At 34.3% G+C, this 14860-nt stretch overlaps 1 protein-coding gene across 1 annotated transcript in view; it reads left to right on the top strand.

The window, feature by feature from the left end:
* PGM2L1 (phosphoglucomutase 2-like 1) overlaps positions 1-14860 on the top strand; it is a 64219-nt gene that overhangs the window by 43498 nt on the left and 5861 nt on the right. The window contains exons 6-12 of the mRNA XM_008582144.1: positions 5268-5461; positions 9988-10177; positions 10502-10599; positions 11307-11487; positions 13282-13375; positions 13755-13884; positions 14340-14547. Of these exons, the coding sequence (XP_008580366.1) occupies positions 5268-5461; positions 9988-10177; positions 10502-10599; positions 11307-11487; positions 13282-13375; positions 13755-13884; positions 14340-14547 (1095 nt within the window). The remainder of the gene's footprint in view (positions 1-5267; positions 5462-9987; positions 10178-10501; positions 10600-11306; positions 11488-13281; positions 13376-13754; positions 13885-14339; positions 14548-14860) is intronic.

Raw genomic sequence — 14860 nt, 5'->3', positions numbered from 1 at the left:
TTTTTTTTTTTTTTTTTTTTTTTGTCAGCCTTTGTAATTGTTTTGTCTTCTGTTTGGGTTGATCTTCCCTAAATCTTGCCAACTTGCTTATTTTCATCCTTCAGGTTTCTGCTCAGATGTTGCTTCCTTGGAGAGACCTTCCCTGGCCACCTTATCTAAAGTGGCTCTTTCTTATCATTTTGTTTATTTCCTTCACAGAGCTTATCCCTATCTGTAATTATCTGGTTTCCTTATGATGAATTATCTTGTTTGTTTATTGACTTGTTTGACCTTCATCCCCATTCCTCAAATATAAGCTCAGGGATGGAGGGACTTAGATTGTTTTGATATTCATTGCTGTTGAACAGAAAAGCGTGTAGTGGACCCTCAAAGATTTTTTTTTCTTAAAATATAAGCACAAGGTTAAAAAGCTAAACAGTGTAAACAATAAAAAGGTAAACAATAAAAAGTATCTCTCTTATCTTTCTTTCCTTAGTACATCTTCTCAGAGGCAAATACTGTTTCCACTTTTAGGTATTTTTATAGATAGTCTATGCATATATAATCATATTTATGTTTGTCACTCCCCTACTTTTTCCCCCATGAAGCGTTGGGCACTAAGTATAGTGTTCTGTGCCTTTCTTATTTCACACACAATATGTCTTACAGATCATTCTTATCCTCTCCCTCCAGCTCCCCTTCTATATATATGCGTGTGTGTATATAGAGAGAGAATATTTACATATACTTACATATTTGTGCATATGTATATCTGCTTCATTCATCTTAAAAAATCTATATAGATGAATCCTAATTTATGTAACCAGTCCTCTATTGAAGAACATTTAATTTGTTTCTGATCTTCTGCTACTTATAAACAGTGCTACAATAAATGTTCCTCTACACTTGTCTTTGTTCATATGTAAAGGTAGATCTAAAGAGTCAGTATGGAGTAGTGGTTAAGAGTATGGGTTGGGTTTGAAACCTACTTCTGCCACTCAGAAGCTTTGCCACCTCAGGCAAGTTACTTAATTTCTCTGTGCTACAGTTTCACCATCCAAAAACTGAGGATAATAATAGAACCAACATCATAGGGAATAATGCATGTAGAATGCCAAGCACAGTGTCTGGCTCTGATAAGTACACAATAAATGTTAAGCTGTTGTTTTTATTCTTATCATCTATAATTGCACTGTTCAACATGGTAGCCACTAGCTACCGATGGCTATTGAGCACTTAAAAGTATGGCTAGTCTGAATTGAGGTGTGCTGTAAGTATAAAATATTCACTGGATTTCAAAGGCTTAGTATGAAAAAATAATGTAAAATATCTCAATTTTATATCAATTACATGTTAAAATGATAATATTTTGGAGAGATCATATCGTAGATGGTTTATTGAAATTAATTTCATCTTTTTTTTTAATCTTTTTGAATTTGGCTACTAGAAAATTTTAAGTTATGTGTGTGGTTTGCATTTGTGGCTCACATTATATTTCTGTTGGGCACTCCTGACCTACACGATGAGTTTTTAGAGGTGAAACTTCTGGATCAAAGGGAATATGCAAAGAAAGTTTGGCATTCTCTATTCAAGGTGGTTGAACCAATTGATACTCTCACCAACAGTATATGAGTGCCTTTATCTCACATCTTCCATTATTGTATCATTAAATGTTTGTTTGATCTTTGCCAGTCAGATGGGTGGAAATGTTATAATGTTTAATCTGTACCTGTCTTATGCGTGAGATAGAGCATCTTTTCATGTATTTATAAAGTATTTACATTTCCCTTCCTGAGAACTCAAAGGATTTTTTTAAAAAACAGAATTTACTTTTTAGAGCACTTTTATGTTCACAGCAAAATTGAGCAGAAAATAAAATGATTTTTTGTATTCCCTCTGTCCCCACACATGCATAGCCTCCTGCATTAACAACATCGCCCAGCAAAGTGGTATATTCATTACCACTGATGAACCTACACACATCATTATCACCCAAAGTCCATATTTTACATTAGGGTTCATTCTTGGCATAGTACATTCTATAGGTTTGGACAAATGTATAATGATGTGTATCTGCCATTATTGTATTATATAGAGTATTTTCACTGCTTCCCAAGCATCTGTGCTCTGCCTGTTCATCTCTGCCTCCACTTTAACCCCTGGCAGCCACTGATTTTTTTCACTGTCTCTATAGTTTTGCCTTTTCCAGAACATCATATAGTTGGAATTATATAGTATGTAGCCTTTTCACATTGGTTTCTTTCACTTAATAATATGCATTTAGGGTTTCTTCATATCTTTTTGTGGCTAGATAGCTCATTTCTTTTTAATGCAGAATAATATTCCATTGTCTGAATGTACCACAGTTCATTTCTCCATTCATCTACTGAAGGGCATATTGGTTGCTTCCAAGTTTTGGCAATTATGAATGAAGATGCTATAAAAACCCATGTGCAGGTTTTTGTGCGGACGTAAGTTTTCAACTTCTTTGAGTGAATACCAGAGTGTGAGTGCTGAACTGTATGGTAAGAGTATATTGTTTTGTAAGAAACTGCCAACTGTCTCCAAAGTGGCTGTACCATTTAATAGGGTTATTTTTTCCTTATTGTTTAGTTTTACAAGTTCTTTGTATATTTTAGATAAAAATCCTTTATCAGATATGTCTTTGCAAATATTTTCTCCAAGTCTGTGGTTTGTCATCTTATTCTCTGGATGTTGTCTTTTGCAGAGCAGAAATTTTTAATTTTAATGAAGGCTAGTTTATCAATTATTGTTCATGGATTGTTCCTTTGGTGTTTTATCTTAAAAGTCTTCACCAAACCCAAGGTCATCTATATTTCCTCGCATTTAATCTTCTAGGAGTTTTATAGTTTTGCATCTGTTAAGAGATTCACCCATTGTTCTATTGCTCTTTTTCTTATTGATTTGTGGGAACTGTTGATATGCAAAAAGTAGCTCTTGGTCATCTGTTTTGCGGATATTTTCTCCCAATCATTTTGGCTTTATTAATGATATTTTTCCATATGTGGTATTAGGGTGTTTTTTTTCCATTTGGAAGCAAAGTTATTTGGGCATTTTTATTGGGATTGTATTTTATTTGTAGATTAATTTAGAGAACTTCGATATTTTTATAATATTGTCGAGTCTCCCTATTCAAGAACAGTATGTGTCTTTCTGTTCTTTCTTTTTTTTTTTTTGTCTTTTTTGTTACCGGTAAGGGGATCGCAACCCATGGCTTGGTGTCACCTGCACCGCGCTCAGCCAGTGAGCACACCGGCCATTCCTATATAGGATCCGAACCCGCAGCGGGAGCGTCGCTGCACTCCCAGCGCCGCACTCTCCCGAGTGCGCCACGGGGTCGGCCCTTTCTGATCTTTCAAGACTTCTTTTAGATAACATTTTAGTAGCTAAAATGCTATCTTTTTAGTAGCATTTTAAAGGCTTTTTTAAACTAGATTTTTCACATCTCTTTTAAAGTTTATTCCTGGGTGCATTTTGTATGAATTTTTCAGTTAACTGTATCAGATGGAGATGCTTTCTGTTACAGGTTCAGAAAAACCAACAAAAGTGGCTTAAGCTGATAGGAGTTTATTTTTCTCACATAACAAAAAGTCCAGATGTAGGTGGCTGCAGGCATGGTTCTATAACTCAGTGATATTTGGCCTGGCATCTCTGCAGTTATTTTGGTCTTTCCCTCACATGATGGTTGCTGTACCTCCAGGCATCACATCCACATACAAAGCAAGAAAGAGGGAGTGGAGAAAAGGGACAGGATTTTTTTTTCTTATGTTTTATAAATTTCCACTGTGAGCTTTCAGGGCTTATGAAGAGAAGCTTTTTTGTGGGTTGGAATGTGAGAACATCCCTTCAGGGTAGTAAGAAAGAGGGAGTGGAGAAAAGGGACAGGATTTTTTTTTCTTATGTTTTATAAATTTCCACCGTGAGCTTTCAGGGCTTATGAAGAGAAGCTTTTTTGTGGGTTGGAATGTGAGAACATCCCTTCAGGGTAGTTTTGTTTGTTTGTTTAATTTCAGCAGGAACCTCAAGGGTTTCACTAACTGGGGGCAATTTCTATTCTAATTTATCAGTTCTCATCCTAAAATACTTGAAGTGCAGACCTGGTATTTGAATTGTTTTTTTATTACTCAGAACCCAAGAAGAAACAGATATGCTTCCTCATCATCTCTCTGTAATAGTGGGCAGAACTTGTTCTATTCTGTGTTTTCACTGAGAGTGAAACACTTCAAGAATTCTGTTTTTATTAGAGGTTCTCATTTTTAACTTTCTACTTTGCACATGGGCATCACAACCCGTGAACCAGATAAATAGACAGTTCCCAAATCCTAGGCAACCACAATATCAGCCCCACAGGCTTATCACTCTGGTTTTTAATTCTTTCTATTTTTCACACTGCCTGGAGTTTTCTCTTGTGAATTAAACTATGCATTTAAGATAATGTTCTTTATATTTTATCTAGCATTTTGATATGTTTATAGAGCAAGAATTTTTTTCATCTAGTTTACCATTTTGCTTGGCACAGAGCTTAGTACATAGTACATATTCAACTGTATTCTTTCCTTCATCGGGATGCAATAAAGAGGATTCATGTCGTATAGATGGTAGAAGTCAGCACAGATATTCTCTAAGTGGAGTCTCTTCTAACTTTGAGATCCTATAAACTATTAGAATTACATTTTCTTGCTTTTTTGGTAACTTTTTAATATCTTGTTGATCAAGCTACTTGACAAATTGAAATTTTATTGAACGTCTGAGTATGTGGGTAATTAATATGTTAATTGTCTTTCCTGATATAGACTTTATTTGGTGTGACGTAAATTCTACTTCAATTTATAATGGAAAAATGATTTCTTCTATATCACATAATTGAGCTACTTTATAATAAGTTTAATAGTATCAACTTTTATGGGGTATTCCATGGTTTCTTAGTTTATCTTTAGTATATTGTTATAGATCTAAGAGTCTGATTAGACACTATAGCATATGCATATTGTAATGTCGACATAATGATACCCTGTTTATATTTTACTTGTTTTGTTATTAAAGTACACTTCTAAAAGAGAAGATAATGCATGATCATTTTATTGAAGAGTACCTGTGGATTCATTACCATCAGTATCTTTTGATATTTATAAAATGAGTCCCAGTTTGACATTTTTTACTTGATGAATTTGATGTGCTTCTTAATCAATCCAAAGATCTCTATTGTAGCTAAGAAAAGACCTGGCAAGCATTTCAAGTAATTATAGGTACATTTACCTATCATCCAGGTTTATTGGGAAACTGGTGCTCAGATCACATCTCCTCATGATAAAGAAATCCTGAAATGTATAGAAGAATGTGTGGAACCATGGAATGGTTCTTGGAATGATAATTTAGTGGATACCAGCGCTCTGAAGAGAGATCCTCTGCAGGACGTTTGCAGGAGATACATGGAAGATCTGAAAAAGATCTGTTTTTACAGGTATCCAAGTTAGAATATAGGATAGTATTACCTTAGAAAAAGAGATAAAAAATGCATTGTCTATTTGTTATATTAAAATTATAGCTAAATAGTACTGTTCATAATAGCCAAAAAGTGAGAATAACACAAATGTTCATCAACTGATGAATGGATAAATAATCTGCTATATCCATAAATGAAATATTATTTAGCAATAAAAAGAAATAAGTACCTATATGTACTACAACATGGATAAACCTTGAAAACATTATAGCTAAGTGAAAGAAGCCATTACAAAGAACCATATATTGTATGACTCCATCTATGTGAAATGTCCAGAATGGGAAAATCTGTAGAGACAGAAATAGACAGAAAATAGGTTAGTGGTTGCCTATGGCTGGGAGGAATGGGGGGGGTTGGGGGTGGTAGCTATGGGGTGTATAGTTCTTTGGGGAGTAATGAGAATGTTCTAAATTGGATTGTGGAAATGGTTTAGCAACTCTATGAATATAGTGAAAGCCATTGAATTGTATACTTCAAATGGGTAAATTGTATGGTATGTGAATTATTTCTCGATAAAGCTGTTAAACAAATTATACTTAAATATATGTATTTCCTCTATGTAAGAACAGGAAATTTCCTTTAAGATTTTATTTTTGCTTAACTATATTCATATTTCCATAACTATTTCTGTAACTATTCCATAAATAGCTAACACTATTGCTAGAAAGAATCCTGGCTTGTTGAATATATTTTCCCTATCCTACAAAATAGATTTTAGCTTTTTTTCCATTTTATTTTATTTTCAAAAGTACACCTATCAAGCTATCAATTGTTTGCTTTCTCTTCCAAAATGAGAAGTGGGCAGTAAGACTAACTAAATGCTATTAGTTGTAGTTACTCTAAAAAGAATTGGATGCTTTGGTTGTCTTTTCTATCTTTGCTCATCCACCTATCAAGCTATCAATTGTTTGCTTTCTCTTCCAAAATGAGAAGTGGGCAGTAAGACTACCTAATGCTATTAGTTGTAGTTACTCTAAAAAGAATTGGATGCTTTGGTTGTCTTTTCTATCTTTGCTCATCTGCATTTTTGTTTTTTAAAGAGTATATGTGCAAAAGCAAATTAACAAATGACCCTAACTATATACCAAACTGAAGGCATAATCACACACAGAAGAATTATTTCAAGTGACCTTAAAATATAGTAATTTTACTATTCTTTTCTAGTGGGACACATTCTAAGAATAAAGAACCACAAAGAAAACTCAAATTATATTTGTAGCTCTGTTGTTAGCAGTAATATTGATGGCTTTATATAGACAAGTACAGGTACATAGATATACATACACATATACATATAAACAAATGAACAATTACATTAATGTCACTAAGAACTAAGATTTTAGTATAAGAGAAGTAAACATAAAATCAAAGAAAATAACTTTAAAATTATAATTTTAAGTTTGAATTTGAATTTGAAATATTAGTGTGTATGCATGATTTATTTATCTCTTTCTAAAATACTAGTTCTGTTACTAAAAAGGCCTATGGGGCCGGCCCGGTGGTGCACTCGGTAGAGTGCGGCGCTTGGGAGTGCAGTGGAGTGCAGCGGCGCTCCCGCCGAGGGGTCGGATCCCATATGGAGACCGGTCCGCTCACTGGTTGGGCGCGGTGTGGGCGCGACACCGAGGGTTGTGATCCTGTTGCCGGTCGCGGTACGGGCGCGACACTGAGGGTTGCGATGCCGTTACTGGTCACGAAAAAAGACAAAAAAAAAAAGGCCTATGAGTAACTCTAATGCCCAGACTGTGGTTTCTAAATACCATTTCCCACTAATAGGAACCAGGGCTCCTTGAAGAAATTGATGATTATCATCAAATACTGGGGCAGAAATAGACTAAATGAGCCTGGATTGTCTTTTTGTTTGGTTGGTTGGTTGGTTTTAGTTGTTGTTTTTGTTTTTATTATTGCTTTTGTTTTTGCCACAAAGCAAGGAACTATCAAAGATATTGGAGCCATTTCAAAAGGATATAAGAGAACTACCTGGCTAGCTCAGTTGGTTACAGTGTTATGTTATAACACCAATGTTAAGTGTTGGGATCCCCATACTGGCCAGCTGCCAAAAAATCATAATCATAATCATAATCATATAATAAAAGAATATAGGAGCCAACTTGAAGGGGCTCTCACCTAACAAAGATTGGACAGTTGGGCATCAAAAAGAATAATCACTGTAATGAACTAAACCATTAAACATAAAAAGCCTGTGATGGTACTAATACTAAAAAAAATATTTCATTGATCACCTTTGGGAGTTGCTGGACTGAAAATTGCTCATTCTGAAATTTGATAAATTCTGAAATTTTTTTTCTGAATTTTTATTCTGAAAATTGGTAAGTGCTTGAATTTTTCTTTTAATTTGTCTTGCATTTCCTGTGTGAACTGAATTTCAGGGTTAATCAAATAGTAGATGAAGGATAATTACTTTTTAAAGAAAAATCCAACTAGTAAGTGCAGAAGGAATAATAGAATTAGAAAATCACTATTTTGTGATCTCTAATAAATAATGCATCTGAGCAATTACTAGTTGGATTTTTCTTTAAAAAGTAATTATCCTTCATCTACTATTTGATTAACCCTGAAATTCAGTTCACACAGGAAATGCAAGACAAATTAAAAGAAAAATTCAAGCACTAAGATAGATATTATGTGCCTCCCCTTATGATTTAGTAGAAAATACACAGCATCTATTCTTGCCTAAAGAATTGAAACTAAATCTAATATTGCCTTTAGATTAAACTACCTATTTACAAAAAAAGAAAGAATAGAGGAACATGTTAATACTAAAAGAATGCAGTCTGCATACCTAAGATATGGGAAATTCCACAGGGCAAATGATTCAATTTCTTCAATAAATGACGTGGGGGTTGGGGAAGGAAAGGAGGAACATTTATAGATTAAAAGAGACTTAAAAGACATAGTGAGCAAATGTTGTGGACCTTGTTCAGGTCATGATTCAAGTAAACAACCTTCGAAAGTATTTTTGAGACACTTGGGGAGAATTTGAACACAAAGAGGGTGTTAGATGACATTAAGAAATTATTGTTAATTTTGTTAGATGTAGTAGTGGTATTATAGTTATGTTTTTTATTTTTATTTTATTTATTTATTTTTTGTCTTTTTCCGTGTCCGGCAACGGATCGCAACCCTCAGTGTTGCCCCCGCACCAGACCAGGACCGGCAACGGGATCGCAGCCCTCGGCGTTGCTCCCACGCCTCGCTCAGCCCGTGAGCGGGAACCGGTCTGCATGTGGGATCCGAACCCTCGGCGGGAGCGCCGCCGCGCCTCCCAAGCGGCGCACTATAGCAGTGCGCCACCGGGCCGGCCCTGTTTTTAAATACTAAAGCATTTTCATGTTAAATGATATGTCTTGAATAAATGAAAGTAGATTGGCAGAATGTTGATAAATGTCAGAGCAAGGTGATGGGTATATATGGATGTTACGTATTCTCTCTTATGTGTATGTTTGAAAATTGTCATAATGTATTTTTCTTTTTATTATTTATTTTATAATAAATTTTATTTATTATGGGGGAGTGGTTAGTAAATAGTAGACAAGGATGTAGAAAGTTTTGCTCTGGAAGAGACCAAGCAATCAGGGACTGGATACTACTGGGAATGATGCAGGAGAGAGAGGGTACAGACATTCTTGAGTGAGAGGAGACGGAGACAGGGATGAGAGCAAAAGTGGAGCAATTGACCTTTGATAGGAGGAAGAATACTTCCTCGTCAGATGGAAGAAGGAGAAGATATGCATGAATGCTAGTGGAGTTGTAGATTTGGTGTGGGAAGATTAGGAAGTTTTCATCAGATGGCTTCTGTGTCTCAGTGATGTATGAGGTGAAGGCTGAGGAAAGGAATAAGGAGAGAAGAGAAGATGTTAATTAAATCACCATCTTGGAGAATAAAAAAGTAAGCTGTTTGTATAACAAAGTAGGATTACCTGATAGTGCTGAATGCCCATTGAAAGTGAAGCTATTCAATCCTTTTGTGAGATTTGCTCTAGCAATATTCACTACTTTGGAGCAAGCCTGAAAAAGGTATAGTTGGATTCAACAAGGTTTGGGGTATTGGAGGGTCAAGGTAACCAATGAGACATATAAGAAGGTGACTGAAATTAGGTACCTTGGAATCTGAACTAGATAGGAAAGGAAATGAAGAAGGAAGGGGTCTGCCGGAAAGTGGGAAAGACCAGTCAGGAAGTTTTTGTGATGGTTCTAGTAGGAGATGGTACAATGGCAGTTGATTTAGGGTAATGGTACAGCATATGGAGAGAAGCTATCCAGGTCAGAAAGTTGAACCAGAAAGGGACAATACAGTAGAAATAAAAATCTTTTGATCTTTAAGTTAATGCCACGTAGTTGTTTTTTTTAAATATCTTAGATCTCTGCTGAGGCTTCAATCACTTTTTCTTCTGAATTTGACTGTTTTTAATTATAGGCAACAAGTTTTATGATATTGATTGAATGGTGATTTTCTTTTACAGGGAATTAAACTCAAAGACGAACTTGAAATTTGTGCATACATCCTTTCATGGGGTGGGACATGACTATGTGCAGTTGGCTTTTCAAGTATTTGGTTTTAAGCCTCCAATTCCAGTACCAGAACAAAAAGATCCCGATCCAGAATTTTCTACTGTTAAATGCCCAAATCCTGAAGAAGGAGAGTCTGTGCTGGTATTCCTTTTTTATATTTAAATTATTGTTAGTTTATTAAAGCATCAAAATAGATAAAACTAATTGACAATTCGAAGATAGATTACTTACAAAATCAGAAACCACTGTAGTTTACAAACTTGTATTAGTCATAGGTTGTATTTTGTTTGAAATCTCTATGTGAGTATCCCTATTTCTAGGCTTCTTATTTTAAATTTAGCCAAATATAAATTTAAATGTATGCCTTCTAAAATTCATATCACTAACAAAGTGCCTACATTTAGGAGTATTAACATTTAATTTAGGTTCTTCAGTATAATACAGCTTTGTGGGTCACTGTTTCAGGAACTTTCTCTGAGACTGGCAGAGAAAGAAAATGCCCGGATAGTGCTAGCCACAGATCCTGATGCAGACCGACTGGCAGTGGCAGAACTTCAGGAGAAGTAAATACAATCTGTTATTTGATTAAAAGTTTGAACTTTAAAAAGCAATTTTTGATTTTAAGTCTTACAGGCTCTTTGAAAATAATGAAAAAAATAAGAAAAGAACATAAAACTCTTGTAAGACGACCATGCAGAGATAATCAGCTAAGATGATACTTTGACATTTCTTTTTTCTTCTCAAATATTTAAAGATATACTTGTTTTTATAAAATTGTGATCATATTATATCATACTATAGTTTTATATCTTGATTATTTCCCACTTCTATTGTACTGTGAGCATTTTCCCCTGTCTTTATATATTGTTTGAAGATATTAATTTTAAAAACAGCATAATATCCTAACAGATTGGTTTATCAATATAATCATTTCCTAATCTTGGTCCTCTGGGTTGCTATGTATTTTTGCCATTATAATGTGACAAATGTCCTTACATAGAAAGGCTTAAACATTTATCATAATTTTTTTCTCACTAAGTAGGAGAATAAAAGTAACAATGTAATCATTTTCTAAAAGACATTGCAAATAGTCCTACCCTAAGGTCACCCATGGTCAGTTAGAAAAGTAGTAGTAAATGTTTTCTCGGAAATCTCATATAATACATTTTGGTTTTTCCTATCTGAAGGATGGTAATTTGTAAGACTTAGAGTCAAGAAGTTTTAATGAGAAATTAGGTATGTCTTGACTGAATTTTCATTTTCTCTACAGTGGTCATTGGAAAGTTTTCACAGGGAATGAGTTGGCAGCTTTATTTGGGTGGTGGATGTTTGATTGCTGGAAGAAAAACAAATCAAGAAATACTGATGTGAAGAATGTTTATATGTTAGCCACCACGGTCTCTTCTAAAATTTTGAAGGCAATTGCACTTAAAGAAGGATTTCATTTTGAAGTAAGAATAGATAATATCTGTGTGCTACTTTTCTAAACCTATTTCTATGTATTTAGACATCTCTCCACCAAAGCTGACTTTCATTGATTTCGTTTATAATTACCCATTTTTTCTAATTCTATTAACACTTATTTAATCTTTCCGATAGTTTAAACATCTTGAGCCAAATTTATCAAGTAGTTGAATCTCTGGGACTAAAATGAGATAGATATTCTTTTAAAAAATTACATTAACACCTACTACAAGGGTACTTCAAAAAGCTCAGGGCAAGATATTATCTTTTAACTCTCTTTTTCCACGGACTTTTGGAAGTACTATCATATTGTTCTGTACAACAATATCTGATTTTTAGACCGAGAATATCTGGCTCCTGGTAACCTCATCAGTAACACAGACTCTGCTCCAAAAAATTGTAGGTGTCATCGACTACTTGGTTTGGCTCTTCAAGCAGTCTTAGGAAACTTGAAATAGTTTTCTGAGTTGCAAATTAAGACCCAATGATTCTACAACCAAAAAACAAGTGATGGCTCTCTCTCAGCCCAGATCATTAATCTTTGTGAACCTCAGGCAGTTAAGCTGACCATTTTTGTAGCTACTCAAACTAATGTCAATTAAGTTGCTTTTCCTCTGCCATCTTTGGCAAATATCAGTGAAAATGTCACCTCTGTGCTTTTTCTGAGCCATAGTCAAGCTTCACATCTTATTATTAATTGTCTGTGTAAAAGAAAATTATACCTGTCTTTATGAAATAGAGCTTTCAATCTTAGGCTTTCTAAAACACATAGCAAAATAGAAGATACTGAAAGTTTATTCAAGCCTCAGATTCTGAATTACAATAATGTTTTCCTTGTTTGTGTCTATGACAAGAAAAATATACAAGCACGAAAGAAAAAAGAACATGACTCTAAAAACCAAGAAGGTTTTTGGCTTTATTTTATTTTATTTTATTTATTTATTTATTTATTTATTTATTTATTTATTTATTTATTTATTTATTTATAGTTTTGGTGAGGAGGTAGAGAGGTGAATTAGAAATCTTAAGTTAGTAATGGTGAGCTCTAGAATTGGTGTGTATCACATGCTTTTTTTGTTGACTCTAAATCAAGTCATATCTTTAAAGCAAACAGTTACTCATCAGATGGAAAATCCTCAAATCTAATTACTAAAGGAAAACTTAGTAACTGTCTTGGTTTTATTTAGGCCACCATGTTATGGAAAGGTACACTTGATTCAAGCATATGTTGTGATAATGTTGAAAGTGCATCACTAAAAAACTTCATGGACTTTGACTACTCTAGGAGACTAAATCACAACCTTCATAGGCACTTTATATTAGTGGTTATAAGACAGTTACTGAGAAGCAGTGTAATTGAATCTGCCTCCATCTCTTATATGCAGCATAATGTTGGGCAAATTTACTTAACCTCTGAGCCTGTGTTTCAGCAACAGTGTATGAGAGCATTAAAAAACATAATAATGTAAGGAACCTATTACAGTACTTAATAAATAGTAGATGATCATCATGTGTGTGTTTGTTTATGTTACCTTGTGACTATGTGCATCACCACTTATAAATATGGGATTATATTTGGTATAATGTTACTGTGTGGTCATCAGCACTAGCAGTGTATTTATGGCACTTTATGACTTTATGTCTACCACCGTATAAATCTTGTGGACCAAAGACCATAACAGAAGATCAGCATACAACTGTTATGTGCATATATTGACAGGTTTTTCCTCTAATATGTGTTTCTGAGTCACTTAACTGGAGTGGCCTCCTCTGCATTTCAGGAAACATTACCAGGTTTTAAATGGATTGGAAGTAGAATAAAAGACCTCCTAGAGAATGGGAAAGAAGTCCTTTTTGCATTTGAAGAGTCTATTGGTATGTAGTAAATATTAAAATCTTTGAAATTTGAGAGAATTTTTTAAATGTGGTAATTCTGTAGAGAAGAATTTTTGTCTTCTGGTTTTATATTTTGAGTTATATAAACTACAGAGAACTCAGAAATGTGTAGATGCATTTATTATCAGGCAAAAAGAAGAACCTAAGGGTCCCCTAAGTACACTTCAGTATTGGTAGGTTTCATCTATTACTCGGCTTTTAAATTCACTGGTCCTCCTGGAGAAACGTAAAACTATTGAAATTATAGGCCTAAGTTTTCCTCTTTTCTAAAATGTTTTGGGGCTTTTTTTCTCTACTTATTTTTCCTTTTTTTTGCCGAAGATTTTGCATTTCTATAAAGATATTTTTTAATCCTTAGGTTTTCTGTGCGGAACTTCGGTTTTGGATAAAGATGGGGTGAGTGCAGCCGTTGTTGTTGCTGAGATGGCATCTTACCTGGAAACCATGAGTATAACATTGAAACAGCAGTTGATTAAGGTTTATGAGAAGTAAGTTCTATCATGAATTTCACATGCTAGATCTTTTCTTTCTTTAACTCTCTCTCACTCGTTTTTTTGTTTTGTTTTGTTTTGTTTCCTACCCTTAGTTTTCTAAATTTGTTTTTGAGGGAATAGTCAATCCTTTTTTTTAAAATTTAAACATAATTTATTATACATATTTGCGGGGTATGGAGTTGAATATATATACCTATGTACGATATATGATGATCAAATCAGGATAATTAGCATGTTCATCATTACAAAACGTAATCATTCCTTGTGTCCACTAACCAATTTCTCCCTAAACCCCATCCCCTCCATAATCCTTTTTTAAAAAGTACTAAAATTGTGTCTGAATTAAGTTCTGCCACTTTCTACAAAATACTATAATAGGCTATCTTTAATATATACTTTTCTAAAGAGTTATCTGAAATCTGATTTTAGCATTTTAAATCTTTATGCAGATATGGTTATCATATTTCAAAAACTTCATATTTCTTGTGTTATGATCCACCTACCATCAAAAGTATATTTGAAAGGCTACGTAATTTTGATTCTCCAAAAGAATATCCAAAATTTTGTGGGACATTTGCTGTATTGCATATACGGGACATAACCACTGGATATGACAGCAGCCAGCCTAATATGAAATCAGTAAGTATCTATTTTTTTTTTTAAAACAATGAGGAAAATTTAATGGCTTGCGTCACCAAAATGTCCAAAGATAGGACAGGTTTCACATGATGCTCGATCCAGTTTCCTCATGCTTGTCAGTTTATCATAAAGGTTACAATTTAGGAACAGCCAGATGGAAGAGATGCATAGAGCAAGGTCCTGGGCATCAGGGGTAGGGCGTGGAAGTTCCTCCCCCCCGGCAAGTTCATGTTTTCACCAACCTAGAAGCACCTGTAAGTACCTGTTGTCTTTTTTTTTTTTTTAATTTTGTAATTTAATTTTAATTTTGTGAAAAAGCCCACCTAAAGGT

The sequence above is a fragment of the Galeopterus variegatus genome, unplaced genomic scaffold (genome assembly GCF_000696425.1).
Source record: "Galeopterus variegatus unplaced genomic scaffold, G_variegatus-3.0.2 Scaffold2525, whole genome shotgun sequence".
In the NCBI taxonomy this organism is placed as follows: domain Eukaryota; kingdom Metazoa; phylum Chordata; class Mammalia; order Dermoptera; family Cynocephalidae; genus Galeopterus; species Galeopterus variegatus.
Note: the sequence above shows the minus strand (reverse complement) of the source record. Positions and strands in the feature narration are given on the sequence as shown.